Source organism: Triticum aestivum, chromosome 1B, assembly GCF_018294505.1.
Source record: "Triticum aestivum cultivar Chinese Spring chromosome 1B, IWGSC CS RefSeq v2.1, whole genome shotgun sequence".
NCBI classification, from domain to species: Eukaryota; Viridiplantae; Streptophyta; class Magnoliopsida; order Poales; family Poaceae; genus Triticum; species Triticum aestivum.
In genome coordinates this window covers 394,005,114-394,022,670 of record NC_057795.1, presented here as the reverse complement: position 1 = coordinate 394,022,670, position 17,557 = coordinate 394,005,114, and the positions used below count along the sequence as shown (strand labels likewise).

Here is a 17,557-nt window from a genome sequence, read left to right as displayed (position 1 = left end):
GATGGGTTTTGGGCCACTTTGGAAGGGTGTTGGGCTGCAAAGAGAAAGGGGGTTTCGGGCTGCGCGGATAACCGTTGGAGTATCAAACGACCTCCAAATGGCACGAAACTTGACAGGCGGTCTACCGGTGCTATACCAAGGCCACTTGGCAAGCCTCGGGCCATTCCGAGAAAGTTTAACACCCGCTCACAACAGGAGACAAAAGGGGGACGCTGAAGGACATAGGAGCGCCGGATTGCAAAACGGACAACAGGGAAAATGCTCGGATGCATGAGACGAACACGTATGCAATGCAATGCACATGATGACATGATAAAATGCAACACGCAAGCAAATGTCATGGCAATGACGGCGAATAACCGGCAAACACCTGGCGCATCGAATCCGGGGCGTTACACTTCTCAATGATCGACGAATCAAAAGGCACCAAGCAATTGAACACAAAGTTTTCGGATAAAGCCAACTTCTAATGTCAGAGCACCTGCATTTGAAACACGATAAAATAATGAATAGATACATATAGATAACTAAATAGAGTAGACCCACAAATCAATACCTACTAGAAAACAATGATCAGTCAGGAGGATCAATCAAATTTTGGCAGTAGGTAGCACAAGTTGAAATGAACGAACAAACAAAACTACAACAAGTATGCGACTGGACTCAGTAGTAACACCTCAAATAATACAAGGTAGTAACACCTCAAATCGACAGAGCGACAAATCAACTATAGTCAGTCAATCAAAGAGATGTGAACTCCGGCCAGCTAGCCACAACGACAAATCGATAAAACAAGTGTAGTCTTCATCAACCAAAGAATGGCATCACATCATATCCATCAAGGAGCAGACGAACATTTTTGCCCGCAACAGCAGCAACTAGAGACTAGGGACCAACAGGAGCAACAAAAGCAGTATCCATCAGACTTGCATATATAGTCTACACAAGCAACCTTCACTCAACTAGTACACAATGGGTACCAAAAAAACAAACACGCTCAACTCAACTAGTTTTTCATCACCCCAAAAAATACTGAACTAGTTTCTTATTGCCATCAACAATCTTAACCCAGCAAGCAACATCTTCTTCCACCCGAACATGTTCAGCTACCCACGCCAAACCAAAACAGCAACAGACCCATCCCACCTACAACCATAGTGACCACCGAGATTTCTATGGTATAGTTCATCTCATGTGTCATTCAACTACCATTTTGCATCAATCCTACCTCCTTGAACGAACCCACCTACAAACAAATTTGCCCTCTTCACAATATACTAGAACATTGCGCATATAGATTAGCATCACAGGAAGGTAAATGTGGTTGTGCTCACTTGTGTGGTCAGGATAGATAGAGAACTTCAAAGCATTCGATGTTCTTCAGTACAGCTGCCCACTTGGGGTACAAACCTCAAACAGGAGAGATCTGTATAGACGCTCGTCAGTGCGTGTAGCAGGAAAGAAATCACCATGGCAAAGAAAAATAGTGAGTGGAAGAGGAGGAGGAGGGGATAACCTTGATGAGAAAGAGGAGAATGATCTATGGCCGTCGTCTTCGCCAGAGGTGAGTGAAGCTTGGAGGCAGAGAGATCCGGGAAGAGGGAGGATGATGACCCCGGTCGCCGTTACCCCCGTCGGAGGAGCAGGTCGTGAAGGTGTAGGCGGTGGTGCGTCGCCTCCGGTTGCCGGGCGGAGCCTTGGACGGAGGAGGGCGGAGCGTGGTGGTGCGTCGCTCTCGAATCTTGCCGCCGCCGCCGCTCATTCGCGAGACCGAAAGAGCGAGGGTTTCGTCCCCGACCACTGAAGGCGTGGAAGGCTCTCCCAGGGAAAAGGCGTGAAAAGGGCCGGGCTACCAATATCCCGTGGGCCGTCAAATGACCGGGTGGATAACCCAGGGCTAAGTTGGCTCGTGGGTTCCCAGCCCGGGGAACAGGCAGGGATCCCGGGGGGAAAACCTGAAATCAAACGAGGCCTTAAGGGTTTGAGGGTTCTACTAGACATGCTCTAAACAATGTCACACAAGTTTTGGTAGCGCTTAATGGGCCGTCAAAGGCCCGATCGATCTCGGGCTCTTGGCCCAGCGAATACCCCCATCCCGTCGTCTTCAACCTCCCCCCTCGGTGTGTGTTGCTACAGAGTAGAGTAGCCAATCGCGGCCACGGACAGGGAACTAGGGAAGCCATGGAGGCGACGCCGGAGAGGGAGAGGGAGGGTAGGGGGGAGGAGTGGAGCGACGGTGGCGTGGCTCTGGGTTTCCGGGTGAAGGCGTGTTCCCGCGAGTCGTCGGGGCAGAAGGCCGCCAACGTGCTGGAGCCCGACCTCCGCTCCCACTGGTCCACCGCCACCAACACCAAGGAGTGGATCCTCCTCGAGCTCAACGAGCCGTGCCTCGTCTCCCACATCCGCATCTACAACAAGTCCGTCCTCGAATGGGAGGTCACCGGTGGGCTGCGCTACAAGCCCGAGGCCTTCGTCAAGGTTCGCCCACGCGGCGAAGCTCCGAAGCGCGACATGGTGTACCCGGCCAACCACACCCCCTGCCGCTACGTCCGCATCTCTTGTCTGCGCGGAAGCCCCATTGCCATCTACTTCATCCAGCTCACCGGAATCCCTGTACCTGGCCTGGAACCTGAATTCCAACCTCTTGTCAACCACTTGTTACCACAAATATCCTCTTCGCAGAAACAATCTCATTCTTCGCACAATATGCATCTCCAGGTAGCTCTGCCATATATATATATATATGTGTTCTACTTGCTCTATTTCTCATGTTTGTCTTGCTAACGTATCTCCATCCCGATGAATGAATTGTATTGCAAATTAAATCTAGTTACTCAAAGATATTGCAAGCAGGCTACCACCGTTTCTGCCCCAGATTGAGGTAAAATTAGTCTTGCTCCTAGGCTATAAGCTAGTAATTTTGCTGTTTCCCCCATGTGTCCCCTTTTAACCGTCTGGCTGGCTGCTCATCACACTGCAGGCTGACCTTAATAGCATCACAGACACCCCAGAGGGCAGTGTTCGGTTTTTGGCTCTGCTTGCTGGCCCATTTTATCCAATCCTCAACCTTATAAACGAAAGGTGTGGCCCATTTCTCATACATGCTTATTTGCCAGTCTTTATCTCTAGTTTGCATACATTATGTGCATGTGCACTACTGTTCACCCCCTCGTGCGTGCACCCACCTGTGTGCGAGCAATGCTATCTGATTGACACATCCCCCCAAATTTACAGGGATGCTACAAAAACGTCGATTGCTTCTGTTGATTCAGATACCCTAAAGACTAGCCTGGCTTCTATTCCAACTGTTTCCTCAAACTTCGAGGCATGTAAATATTCTTTCCGCACACTTCTGTTTTATCCTTTTATATAGTTTTGGGTATGTGCTATCGTAGTGTGCTACAGTAAGAACTATGAATGCTGAAAGCTTAATTACATGGTACTGCACCTCCACTCTATGTCATACATAGCTTTCCAGTTATGTAAAATGTGTATAGGAACAAGTCATTTATCTTCTGCACATCTCTTTCTGAATGAATATTAACTATCCATAGCACTGAGTGCTGACTAACTAACTGTATACACCCCCCTCTGTGAGTTCTGAAAAGACCACCCGAGATTGGAGCTACCTTGACTGATAGGAACTAGAGAATATTTGCAGGAGTGTTTATTTAACGTAGCTGAGGTAGATGATTTTATGGTTGCATTCTGGCAACTGCTAAACTATAACATGAGATATAACCATGTCTCGTCAGCAACTTCTAGTTCAATTCACAAAAAGGCTGTTGGAGTTCTGTAGGAGTGTGTTAGGTTGATGTTATCCAGGATCTTCCATTAATTTATGTCATCACATTGCACAAACTCCTTGTTGGCCATGCCCCTGTAGTGAAACACTGAGCACTGACATCTGCCCAGTTTGTTGGTTGCTTGCAAATGCACGAGAACACGAATATTTCTCGCTGGTTTATGACCTGAACTGCTAAACAGCCAGCCTATTCTGTGTGACTGCCAATTTATGTGTAGAAAAAGGAACTGAGTGATTTCTGGTTGTATCTGTTTTCCTGATGGTTTAAAGTATTTAAACATAAGTCATATTCAAATGTTCTTTGTTCGAACATGTGGTCTTATTTAGGGCTAGCAAGCTAGTACCATTTTACATCTGGATTATGCGCCTGTGGTCCTACTCTCTGTGCTCTGCCATTCAGCTTTAACACCAAGGACCTATTTTCTGGTAATTCTTCCAATTAAAACTACAATAGTAGAAGACCTATTGCTCTGCAACAATTGATATGGAGTTTGATAATATGAAAATTAAAAGTTGGTAACTTATTTTAGCGCTCCGTCCTGTTATTAAAACTACCAATTCATGACTTGTATTTTACAAAAATCTTTTTCAATTATCATGCATGATACTCATCTCTAGGTTTTTATTCCATGGAGAGCATCTCTGTGCCCTTCAAAGGAATTTGTCACCTACGAATAAGGGAAGTTAAGGTGGTTAAGCAGTAAATGATTAGCAACCACATTCAAGTCGGATGTATCTCCCTTGGGGAGCATAGAAACATACAGCGCATATGCACTCATTTTGGTCGCTTTTTGTGTTCTTAATTCTTTATTTTTGTACAGGCACAACCTAGGAGAGCACGGAGTCCATCTTCTGTTCAGCCTGCTTCATGTATGCTGGCATTTCGATCTGAAACAGCTATACTACTCTTAAGGAAAGCACACAAAGACAAAACTCTCTCAATTGTCTGCCATCGAGTATGTTCTTTGACCATTTTTTTGTGTCTTCTTTGGTCATGTACTTTTTCCTCTCGGAGTATTTTCTGAACATTTGCCTCTTTTGAACTAAGGCATCAAGGGTGCTCCAAAAACTTTTGGAGCCTGAGCCATTCGTTGATGAGCCAATACCTAATGGTGGCATGCTTTCGAGTGAAGTCTCTGATGAAATTCCTAAAAGTGATGCTTCCAGCCTAGTGCCTTATACAAACTACTCTAGTTTGTTTGGAGAAGAATTTAGTTTATCGGAAAATCACTTCGATGGCTCTTTTCTAAATATTTTGGATGTTGCTGCTGTTGAAGAAGGCATTCTTCATGTACTGTATGCAGCTGCATCACAGGTTATCTTTGTCATATTGTGTCATTCTTATATCTTCCAATTTCCATGTTACCTTTTGTTCTAAAAGGCTGGTTTTATTTTCTTGATTGTGCTTGCAGCCTCAACTAGGTTGCAAGCTTGCTGAAACTACTTCAGACATGTGGTCTGTCTTACCGCTTGTTCAAGCACTTCTTCCAGGTATTGACTGGGAGATGACCTTACATACTTAATGCTTTTTAGCTTCTCTTACTACTCTTAAATGAGAATTAGCAGAAGTATGATTGAGTAACAACTTTGGCTACCAAACAATCTACACCTTCCCGCATGTTAATATCCCATATTAAAAAGATGCAAGGCCTACATGGCCATTGGCTAGCGCATTTAGTGTGACACCCATGCCTTGTGGCTAAAGACTATGGATTGAGTCCAATCAAATGTTAGTTTGTCTGCATTTTCCAGGATTTTATCCTATGAATTCTTGGTTACTGATGTTCTTAGGTTTAAATATAAACCAACTGCACCCCTTCTAAAAGTAAAAAAAATGGGGGCAGATCTACCTGCAAGGGTGTCAGTATACAGCATGTATGCCTTTGTAGAATCTGATAATATGATGTTGCTCTTGTGTGTTTTTCATAGCACTTCGTCCTCCATTTAGTGCTGGCCCTACCGAACAGATTGATGATTGTTTTAGCCAATGGAACCATCCAGATGTTCACAATGCTCTTTCCCAGGTACCTCGAATTATATGATCTGTTTTCTTCTTCATGCATTAGTGGCATCACTTACCATTTCTCAAGGTATTTGTGGCTGCAGATTGTGTCAATGTCGGTATCATCAGTTTTTCATCCTCTTCTCAGAGGCTGTGCTGGTTATCTTTCATCATACCTGCCATCACATGTTCGTTCTGCAACTCTGAACTCTCTATTGTAGAAGTATTTATTCTCTTCAGTAGATTGTTGACATGTTTCTTATGTTCACTACTAGGCAAAAGCAGCATGTGTTTTGCTTGATTTGTGCAGGGGACCATTATCACCTTGGGTGCCCATGATCACAGCAAAGGTCTTTATGATTTTGTCCACAGTTATATTTTTTATAATTTGTTCCTATTTATGACATTATATACTCATGAAACAGGTAGATCTTGCAGTTGAACTTCTGGAGGATCTCTTGGGTGTTATCCAGGTATGTGTGTTGGAAACCTAGTCTACATGAGCAATGCTGGGAATCTAGAAAATTATCTTTTAGTGATGTAATCTGGCATATTTTGCATCCTTTCTTTAGGGCCTACTTTTGTGCCTATACATAACAAATGAACTAAATAATGCTTCAGTTTAAGTTTTATCTCCTTTTGGGTACTACTTTTGAAGGGGTGTACTATTGTTTTAAGCTAGTATGTCTTGCTGTGCTGTATTTAAGATGAAACACCCAGTTGTTCGAGGAGAGTTTGTAGTGTTACAGTCTCCATCATGACTATGATACTTTACTTTTGCATCATCCTGAATCAGCATAATGTTTGGTTTTGTTAAATTGCTTACTGTTTTCCATATGCACGTGGTAATCAGACGATTTGATTTATGTGTGACGTTGGTCAGGGAGTTGGGCAATCTCTTTCCCGTTCTCGTGCGGCGCTGAAGTATATTTTATTGGCCGTATCAGGGAATATGGATGATGTTCTCGCAGAATACAAAGTAATCCATCTTTCATTTCCTGATATTTCTCAGTGATTGTTGTAATACTTCTTGAACATGCATCCTATAACTGCCTACTTTCAGGAAGTCAAGCATAAAATACTTTTCATTCTGGAGATGCTAGATCCTTTTGTTGATCATGCTATAAGTGCAATGAAAGACAGAATATCATTTGGTGGTGTGTCTGCTATATATCTGGAGAAACAGGCAAAAGTTTGCAATATGGCCTTGAACATTATTCGTACAGCTGCAAAGAATCCTGCTGTACTCCCTTCTTTGGAACTTGAATGGCGGCGAGGTGCTGTTGCCCCAAGGTTGGTAAGCTATATGTACATGCAGGTGCAACATAAGGTTACGAGTACAGTGAGTAATAACCTATGCTGATTGATGAGAAGCAAATACTTGTATAATTATCTAATAGTTAATCCCTTGGTCACAACTCACACATTCATATTCCTACTTTATAGCAACAATATATATTTGGCTAATGCATAAACTTTTCGTTTACACTTCACTTACTTCGGTTTAAATGAACTGCTGCTAAGTTGCCCTTTAGACTCTTGAAGTTGTTTAAAAGAGGCAATGAACTGAATTGACACTCAAGTTGGCCAACTTAGTGTGTACATGTCCCACCAACTCAGCTTGTGGCGTTGGTTGAAACAAATATTTCTTTAGCGAAAATTGAACTATTTCTGGAAGTCGGTGACTAATTTGCTCTTTCCAAAAATTGAGGGGACAAAACGAGCCATGAGTGGAAGTTGAGGGACCAATTTGTGCAACATCATTATCTTGTCAAATATTTAGATCGGGCACATGAAAATGTATTGAGCAAATTCATCATTAGGCCTATTATAAAGTTGCTTTGTATGCTAGTAAAATACACTAAATCTAACTTTAACTTGCAGTATACTTCTTTCTATCTTGGATCCTCATATGCCACTCCCACCTGACGTTGACCTCTGCAAAAGTTCATTGCCCGAGGTTGATCAAGCAGCTTTGGCGGTTTCAGATTGTCCAGCACCACATTCTTGCAACCCTGAAGTTGTTGACGGGCGAGACACATCTGAAATAGCTATGAGAATAGAAAGTTTTGAACAGTACAATTCTTTATTTGCTCCTGAAGAATTGAAGCAATCTGAGTTGACAAATACTCTGCAAGAAGACCATGATAAAGTACATACAAATTTTGACCAGAACATCCCTGAGGGCAGGAAAACCAATGTAAAATTACCAGCTGGCCTTTTCCAGTTGGAAGATACTGTTGCTGATGATTACAATGATGCACGGGCTGATTATCTACAACTGCTGAACCAAGAGAACTGTGAATTAAGAGCTCTAGAATTTCGTCGCTTAGCACTGAATCTGTGCATGCAACAGGAACCAACAATTGAGGGGCATAATGCCGGAATTGATGCTTTGCTATTAGCTGCAGAATGCTATGTTAATCCATTTTTTCTCTTGGATTTACGGCTTAATTCAGAGCCTCTGGATCGAATTGAACGTACTCATTCGGAGTTGATACAACGGAATGCCTCCTTCGAGTTGAAAGATTTGCGTGTGAAAGATTTAGATCTAGCGACAGTGCACTGTTTGGAGAATAAACGGGATAGAGCTGTCCTAGATTTACTCCTGCAAGCTGCAAAATTTGACTGTGAATACCATGCAAAGATACCCGACGGTGAAGTCTATCCAAATGATGCTGAGGATGACAAGCAAGCTATAGAAATTTCACCAGAAGTTACAGACCTTGTGGATGCTGTAACTTTGGTCAGAAAGAACCAAGCTCTGCTTTGGCACTTTATTATCAAGCAATTTGGAAGGAAAGGGCATTTAGCTAATGAAATTCTTCTTGATAGCTTGTTGTTCTTGTTGCACTCAGCAACTGACCTATTTTGTCCACCAGATAATGTGATCGATATCATATTGAATTCTGCTGGAAACCTCAACCGACAGCTTGCATGTGTTTACAGCTCAGTTAATGCAGGGGATAAGAAATTGGATAATGTAAAATTACATGGTTTACAAAGACGTTGGGCACTTCTCCAGAAGCTGGTTCTGGCTTCATCTGGTAGTGACAATACTAGAGAACTTGTCAGCATTAAAAAAGATGGTTTTCGTTTTAGAAGCTTAGTTCCTCCATCAGCATGGGTGCATAAGATATCAGAATTTTCCAGGTTTTCTAGCCCACTTCCTCGATTTCTTGGATGGATGGCAGTATCGCGTTATGCCAAGGAATATTTAAATGAGAGACTGTTTCTTGCCTCTGATTTCTCACAGCTTACAACTTTGCTGTCAATTTTCACTGATGAACTTAGTTTAATGGATGGAGTTGCAACTCAGAAGGTCAAGTCTGCGGACACTGAGCAATCTGCTTGCAATAATTACTTGCTTCTTAAGAAGGAATCTATGTTGTCAGATAAACCAAGCATGAACAAACTGTTTCAGATTTTACTTCCTGAACTACATTTCTTTTTTCCAAGCATGAGCAGACTGTTTCACGGATTTGGAGAGACCATTTTGGAAGCTGTTGGTTTGCAGTTAAAATGTCTCCCCAAAAGTGCAGTACAAGATGTTCTTTGTTGGTTTTCTGAGATGTGCATGTGGCCTTACCTTGAAGGCATCAAGGAGCATCTTGTACTTGCAAACGGAGCAAGTTCTTTGAGAGGTAATATTGCTGCTAATGCCAAGGCTGTTGTTTTCTATCTACTCGAGTCGGTTGTTTCTGAGCACTTGGAGGCTATTGTTCCTGAAATGCCAAGGGTAGTGCACATTCTTGTGTCACTTTGTAGAGCTTCTTATGCTGATGTGGCCTTCCTTGACTCTGTATTGTGTCTGCTGAAGCCATTGATATCTTACTTCTTAAGGAAGGGAACTGATGATGAAAAAGTGATGGGTCATATAACTGACTGCAGTGATTTTGAGTTGATTTGTTTTGAAGAATTGTTTGAAATTATCCGGTGTGGTAAACATACAAAGGATGCAACCAGTGATAAGATTCAGGTCCCATTGCTGATCTTCATTCTGGGGTCTCTGCTTCCTGATCTGTCCTTTAAGAGGAGGATTGAAATATTGGACTCCTTGCTAGTATGGGTAGACTCTATTAGTTCTGATCCACCATCACTGCTGTGTAGTTATCTTGAAGGCTTTCATACACTTATTGATGGTTGTGTAACTATACTAGTTCAGAATATTGAATTACTTGGTATCATCATCCTTTCTGTGAGAGAACAGTCTAGGGAGGCTGCAAATTCCATAAGTGGGGATGCCATGATGCGACTTGAGAAGAATTCACAAGATAGTGCAGAGCAGCTACTAGTTAAATCCACAGACAATGCGGAAAAGTCGAAGGGGCCACCTGCTGGTTGTATTATAGAATTTTGTGATGCCCTGGAGAAGGTCATTTCACATCTTACTCTGTCAATTGAGAGTAGCTGGAAATGGCACCATCAGTTGGCCTCTAGGCTGTCTTCATTGATGGCAAAGTGTTTGCTGTATGCGAAATGCTTAAAAGCTGTTACTCAAGGAAACACAATTTCTAGTAGCACTAGGCAAGAGGTGGAGCTTGTACAAAAACACTGGGAGAGTGCTCTTGAAGGTCTTGCAGAAACCATTTTAGGAAATCAGGAAAAGCAGTGCTGGCAGGTGGCATCCTCTATGCTTGACTATATGATTAAACTACCTAATGTTCTTGCTTGGGGTAATGTTCTTAGTGCCACTTGTTCAGCAATCGAGCACTTCTGCTCTCATGCACCTAGGATATCTTGGAGACTGCAGACAGAGAAGTGGTTATCATTATTGGTTTCGGGTGGAATTGAAGACCTCAAGAATAGTGAAACCTCGTTGATTAATCTTTTCTGTACAATGTTGAGTCACGCCGAACCAGAACAACGCTCTGTTGCATTGCAGCAACTTGGGAGGATTATTCACTTGGCGAGTACTGCTGAAGTCGGATCTGGTTCAACAATGACGTCCCATTTGGTTACTCATACATGGAACAGAATAGTAGCATTGGCTCTCTATGACTCTTCTATGCTATTAAGGAATCATGCGATGGCTTTGCTCACTGAATATGCTCCATTTGTTGATAAAAATCATCTGCGGTCATTTCTTGCATCAAGTGACAGTATCCTGAAAGGTGTGGGGCAACTTTCATGTGTAATTGAAGAGGGCTATTTGACACGAATGTCGTTACTGTTGCTTTCAAAGGCATGTCTTTATTCTTCTTCTGAAGATATTGCTTTGATTCCTGAATGTGTTTGGAGGAAATTGGAAAACATGCAAACATCACTAACTGGTAAATTAATGCTTCTCGATTACCCACATTTATGTTGTACCTGTGCCCTTATGTGGGGCTCAACCTTAACAACTGATTATTCAAGTACTTTATTTACTATTTTCTGATGTATTATTAGGAGGTTTTGATGATGTCGAGAAAGATCTCTGTCGAGCTCTATGTCAGCTAAGAACTGAATCTGATGCTAAAACGGTCTCGCTCTAACTTCAATATTATTTTGTGCATGTTCTGGCTACCGAGTACTGACTCTGTGTCTCTTTAGGTTGTAAAAGAACTTCTCGCAGGATCTACTACAAAACCAGTGAACACTGATTATAAGGATATCCGTGAATCAATTCTTCAGGTCATAATCTTTCTTATGATTCATTCTGAAATGCATGTTTTGCATCTATAGCATTGTTACTTCTGTTTCTGCTTTATTACTTAAGTCTATGCCATCCATCACAGTTTCAGTTCTAAACTCAACAGAGGTTCACATTGATGAGTGTGCGTGCACTTTTGTACCTAACAATATAAGTGCTTAATACTTCTTCAAATAGCAAACTTCTAGTCATTGTTTGAGGCTTGGAGCAAATTACCTTGACCTTTAGAATTCTTGACGGAAGAATTTTTTGTACTAGTATGCAATAACAACAATTACTGTTAGTTTGAAAGTTTTGGAATTCATGTTCATCTTCCAGAAAACGAAAATGCTTGCAAGCAAGACTGGAATAGGCAGCACTGGCATGCTTGTAATTTTTGTTCAAATATATACTCCTGATACCCTAAGTTGCTGTGCACATAGGGTGTTAATTTCAAGCTCCAGTCCATGCTATGCTGGTAACCTGCTTTTGTGAATCCTTTTTGATAGGTGTTGTCCTCTTTGAGTTCTGTTGAGTCCTACTTTGAGTTCTTCTCAATCAGATCTGATCAGGAATGTCAGGTTAGAGATACAACCAGGGTTTCTGGCCGCCATGTTTTCAATATCTTACTGACACTTAAATAATTACAATACCAAGGAACTTGAAGAAGCTGAGATTGAATTGGAGCTTATTAAAAACGAGAAAGCAGTTCAGAAATTTGTCGGACGTCCTCAGGTGGCTCCAGGCGTGTTATCATGTAAGATTAGTGACTATTAAGGACTATTATTATGAATATTGTTCCCTTAATGTGCAGTAATGTAATTACATCTACAGATTACAAGGATAGTAGTGAAGTTAATAAACAGCTTCAGCAGATCCGTGAAGATATACGGTCCCTGTAAGTTGACATATCACATTTTACACCTGGTCCAAGTGTACCTTATTCCTCAAGCTCCTGACAGTTACTTTCCCTGGGCAAAACATTCTTATTACCGTGGGAAGTGTGTGGGTGCGGGTGTATTTTTTTACCTTTGACAATGCAACCTTTTTTAAAGTTTAAATTTGCACTGTGAAGATTAGACTCATTATGATAAGTACAGCAATTTTAGTACTCTTACCTTGCTTTACAAATATTCCCAACAAAAATAATGGTTAAAGATTTACCTCAGAGACCATTATGATTTACATGAAGCAAGTCATTGGTTTTGATGGAGGCATGAAGTGCTGCATAATAAGGAGTACTAAATTTCTAAATCCTATTCCTTTTCTGGGCCTTGGGAGTGATAAGTTTTAATACGAAGCTTCATAAGAAAGTTTTGTCTATCCATGAATAGTATCATTTTCTTGCACCAGTTTAATTTTAATTTTGAAGCATTGAAACTTTTTTGTTTGATGGATAGAATCATTGGAACTTATTGTCAGCGTTACTTGTTATGCAGCTAACATGTATTTACTTGATAGAGAACGGTCCAAGCTCAGAGAGGAAATTATAGCACGCCGACAGAAGAAATTGCTTATCAGACATACTCGTGAAAAGTACTTGGAAGAGACGAGTTGCAAGGAAATGGAGCTTATGCAAGAGCTTGATAGGTTTGGAGCTGTTGCCTTTTCATTTGATATATGTCAGAGATGACGACATTTTTTTCTTCTTTCGGAAAGGAGGTTCAAATCCTCGGCCTCTGCATCATTATATGTGCTTGTTCTTATTTTCTCGTTGTATTATCTTTGCAGGGAAAGAAGTCTTGAGATGGAGCGTGACATCGAAAGGCAGCGACAGCTGGATCTCGAGCGTGTGAAGTCTAGGGAACTGCAATATAACCTCGATATGGAAAGGGAGAAACAAACTCAGGTATATGTTGCAATTTTACCCCTTGAAACTGAAATTGCTTATTGGTGTTGTGGCATGTTTTGTTTGCCATCGATCCATGACGCATCAATCCAAAGAGAATAGCTGTAGCTCCAGACTTAGCAAGCCATTTCGTTGGTTTTTCTTGTTGCATCACATGCCGTGCTGATTGACTTGTGCAGAGAGAGCTTCAACGTGAGCTGGAGCAGGTTGAGTTGGGGCGGTCATCAAGGCGGGAGTTCTCAGCCAACCCCAGCAGGTATTGATCGATTCTACCGATTCGCCCATTCCTGGTACTATCTATCGCAACATCTGTGTGATTGGCAACATTGCGCAGCCGGGCGAGGGAGAGATACCGCGAAAGGGATAACAGTAGAGGCGCGCAGCAGGAGGGAAGCCGCGGCCAAGGCCACGAGGGTCAATCACCGGTCGTGATGGGCGGTGCATCAAGGCCATCGTCGTTCCCTACGATACTGCAATCTCGCGACCGTGGCAGCGATGGTGGCTACGAGGAGAACGCGGAGGGAAGCAGGGATTCCGGCGGCGACACCAGCAGCATGGGAGACCCGGAGCTGGACGGGCCGGGGTCGGGCTCGAGGCACGGGACACGAGCTGGCGGCAGCAAGTCGTCAAGGCAGGTGCTGGAGCGGCGAGAGCGAGACGGTAGACGGGAAGGTAAATGGGAGCGGAAGCAATGAAGGGAAAGCCACTCCGCCCAACCCATGGTGGCCACCACTCTATTCAGCAGCCATTTGGTCAATTATGCAATGCATCTCTTGCTCCAGCAACTGGCCTCTACTGTTGTAATCAAATCGAGCGTGATGTGCCTATTGCAAATTCTGCGCCTGCAGTGTCAGTGCTACAAAGACAAGGCGGTATAACTAGAAAACAAAGAGATTGGGGTGTGGTGAGGTACACATTGGCTGCACCGCACCAGGCTGACTGACAGCAACACACAACCAACTCATCGCTGCTCTGGGGCAAGGAATGACACTGCATCACTATCACTTCGTGCTCCATAAATATTTGAATAAATAATATTTATAGCCACCCCGCTTGATTGCTCGATTACAATCACAGTACCGACTAGCTATAGGACATGCATACAGTATTCGGATAACAACTTACAGGTGACTCACCAAACTTTACCTCCCCTGGTTCTTCCGCAAAGAAAAAGAATCAACTGTTGTGTGATCAATAGCTAACTATTGGATCCTCCTATATATGAATATGATAAAACTATATTTATATTACTCATGTAGTTTATTTTGATGACTATGAACCCCCCCTTGTTCTATCAAAGTGTCGACTATGAATCGCCCTCGCCTTTCCGTGGGATCATGGTCAATTCCTGTCACTGAGACTGCTGGTTCGCAGCTATGCCTTCTTTGCCGACCAGAGCTGCTTGTGGCAGATGAGGAGCTTCTCCTTCTCATTCTCCTTGTTCTCGGTGTCGTGCCTGTCGCAGGTCCATCTCATCCCCTTGGCGATGGAGGCCACGGAGTCGAGGAAGTAGGGGTTGTCCCGGATGATGGCGTAGCCGGTCGGACGAAGGATGCGGTCCATCTCAACAAGCACAAATTTCATCTCGCATCTGCAATGCCATGGACAATCGGTTAGCAACTTGAGATCTTCCTTGGCTGAATATGTGGGCGGCAAGATTCTGCAGCACATTACATACCTGTGTGATTCTGCGGTGAACAGGCCGTCGGCGTGCAGCAGATCGTACGTCCGTGGGTACGTGGAGAAGGCCTCGCACCTAATAAGAATCAGCAGATTAATTCCATTCTGACAATGTGGAACAGAGTGCCGAGCAGGATGCAGTTGGAAGAGGTAATGTGTACCAGTCGTGGTTGGTGCCGATGAGTCCTCTGTCGTAGACGACGCCGAGGGAGTTGGGCCCGTAGGAGGAGACGACGTTCATGACCCACACGGGGTCCTTGACGAGGCTCGCCGCGAACCCTCCGTAGACGGCGCTCATGTCCATGACGTTCCGCACCTTGTCGCTCCCCAGCGCGGGCAGCAGCGCCTTGTAGTGCTTCGTGGCCGCCTTCCACTTGCCGTCGTCGTGCTTCATGGCGCTGCCGCTGCCGCCGGGGACAACGGAGACGCGCTCCGGCGCGACGCTCAGCCTCTGGGGCCACTTGGGCAGCGCCTTGCCGCGGGACTTGGGGCTGGGCGCGGTCACGCAGGAGCGCATGGGCACGTACCACGCGGCGTCGGCGTCGACGCTGTCGTCGCACTTGGCCGGGGTGGTCACCGGCGTCAGCTTGTCGTAGCAGCCGGCGTCGAGGGACTTCTGCCACACCGCGATGTCGCCCTTCTTGTTGTACAGCCGGAAGCACATGCTGGCGAGCATCTTCTTGAGCCGGTCGAAGTCGGCTTTCTGCGCCTCCACCGTGGTGTTCCAGCCGTGCCACCGGTTCTCGTAGTTGATGGGCGGGCCCGAGAGCACCCAGAAGCCGCCGGGCCGGAGCACCCGCTGGATCTCCATCAGGTAGAGCCCGCCGAACTCCGTCCACGGGATGAGGCACCTGGAGCAGTGCGCCATGTCCATGGAGGCCGAGGGGATGGGCAGGCGCTGCGTGGAGATGATGCCGAGGATGGCCGGGATGCCGCGCTCCAGCGCGAACTGCACCTGGGCCTCGTGGTTGTCCCTGGGCGCCAGCGACACGGTCAGGATGTTGCGGGCCAGCAGGTCGCCGCCCCAGCTGGCGACGCCGCAGCCCGTGTCGAGCGCGGTGCGCACGCTGCCGTCCTTCATGCCGGGGATCAGGTCGGCCATGAGGTCGACGTACGCGCCGACGCCGTTGGGGAACATGGTGCCGCCGCCGGGGAAGGTGAAGCGGTCGCCGTCCTTGCGGAGCCAGTGCTGGTTGGACTTCTGGCTGTTGATCCAGTCGTAGGGCACGTTGCGGTACCAGCACTGGTCCTTGCTCTTGGGCCAGCGGATGGGCGGCTTGTAGCCCCGCGGCGGGGGCACCAGGCAGACGGCGCGCTCCGGCGGCGGCGGGCAGTGCCGCTCCATGAAGCTGAGCCGGTAGTTCCCGTACCTCCTCCAGCGCTTGGGGTCGGTGCAGGGGGTGTAGTCCTGGTAATCAGCGGGGCACTCTGAAAACTCGACCTCGTCGTCGCCGTTGCCGTTCCTGGCAATGGCGAGCGCGATCGCGGAGCCCTCCTGCTTCGCCGTGGAGACGATGGGGATGATGCTGGTGGTGGTGGAGGAGAAGGTGAAGGTGCGGCCGGTGCTGTACATGCCGCCGAGGTAGAAGGAGAAGCCGCAGAGGAGGAGGAGCATGAGCGCCACCGGCACGGCCCTGGCGCCGCCGCCGCCGCCGCCCGCCCTCTCGGGCTTGGCCTCCTTGCTGTACTTCATCGCCCTGCCCTCTGCCCTGCGGATGGGATTGGGTCTGATTTTTTAAAGTTTGTTGAGGGCAGGGCATCAGAATCGGTAACAAACCCCGTACGAGAATACGCACGCGATTTCCGGACCGGATACGCAACGAAATTATCGAGGATACCTGAAGATTGACGATGAAATCTCTCTTATACTACTACAAAAGACGTACCTTTGGGCTGAATTGGAAGTTTGGAACCAAACGAACGGAACCAGGGAGCAGAGGTTGCGAGGTCTTGAACACGATCGATTGGTCGGTCGATATATAGCTGCTAGCCGGGAAGGAAGGCAGATGCGTGTGGGCTGATCGGCTCTCGGCACGCCAAGGAGATTTACGTTACTACTCCATTACTAGGTTAGATCTGAATGAATATAAAAATAGAAGGATTATCACGCCTAAACAAAACGACCAGATTATAACAAACGAGAATTGGCAGGCTGATTGGGCAGGCAATTATGGGAGTATCTCTAGCGGTGGCCTGGCCGCCCTCTGTTTGTGTAGGCCGGACACTCGGGGAGTTTTAAAGACCTCATTGACGACGGTTAGGCACGCGCCCACTCCCATCACCATCGTCGTCTTCTTCCCCCCTCAATAACAACTGAGTGCATTGTTATCATGGGTTAATTGGAAACGCCCCGACTCGGCCAACCCAAAGCAAAACATCAATAATTGCAAATGATTTACCGTCATGTAGGTACATCTAGTGAAAACAAGTCACATGCTTATTTAGACCGACTGTTTCGTCTTGATTGCGAAGATTGACTCATTTCCCTGTATGTTCAACGTCAACGGACTAGTGGAATAGTGGATGCCCATGCACGCCGCGGTACGTATTCCCTCCGTTTCAAGATATAAAACCAGATTTCATTATGGACTACGCTACGAATGTATA

General features: G+C 45.4%; 2 protein-coding genes across 3 annotated transcripts; one reads left to right on the top strand and one right to left on the bottom strand.

Annotated features, from left to right (window-relative positions):
- The first annotated feature begins 2,104 nt into the window (after nucleotides 1-2,104).
- LOC123126843 (uncharacterized) lies at nucleotides 2,105-14,317 on the top strand. The gene is made up of 23 exons (XM_044546737.1): nucleotides 2,105-2,718; nucleotides 2,831-2,881; nucleotides 2,981-3,081; nucleotides 3,235-3,325; nucleotides 4,627-4,761; nucleotides 4,854-5,120; nucleotides 5,218-5,296; nucleotides 5,735-5,829; nucleotides 5,912-5,995; nucleotides 6,083-6,157; nucleotides 6,233-6,280; nucleotides 6,691-6,786; nucleotides 6,871-7,100; nucleotides 7,692-11,080; nucleotides 11,199-11,272; nucleotides 11,343-11,423; nucleotides 11,931-12,002; nucleotides 12,079-12,178; nucleotides 12,256-12,319; nucleotides 12,883-13,011; nucleotides 13,153-13,270; nucleotides 13,450-13,526; nucleotides 13,605-14,317. Exons 1-23 carry the CDS (start codon nucleotides 2,182-2,184, stop codon nucleotides 13,963-13,965), a joined length of 6,354 nt encoding a protein of 2,117 aa, XP_044402672.1. The 5' UTR covers nucleotides 2,105-2,181; the 3' UTR covers nucleotides 13,966-14,317.
- Nucleotides 14,256-17,166, bottom strand: LOC123126859 (probable methyltransferase PMT21). 2 transcript variants are annotated; one of them, XM_044546740.1, is made up of 4 exons: nucleotides 16,837-17,166; nucleotides 15,112-16,677; nucleotides 14,949-15,026; nucleotides 14,256-14,861 (listed from the first exon to the last, which is right to left on the bottom strand). In XM_044546740.1, the coding sequence occupies exons 2-4, from the start codon at nucleotides 16,641-16,643 to the stop codon at nucleotides 14,645-14,647; spliced, it is 1,827 nt and encodes a 608-aa protein (XP_044402675.1). In that variant the 5' UTR covers nucleotides 16,644-16,677; nucleotides 16,837-17,166; the 3' UTR covers nucleotides 14,256-14,644. The 2 variants fall into 2 exon arrangements, with proteins under 2 accessions (XP_044402675.1, XP_044402674.1); XM_044546739.1 differs by having other exon boundaries at nucleotides 15,112-16,659.
- Between the last annotated feature and the right edge of the window lie 391 nt (nucleotides 17,167-17,557).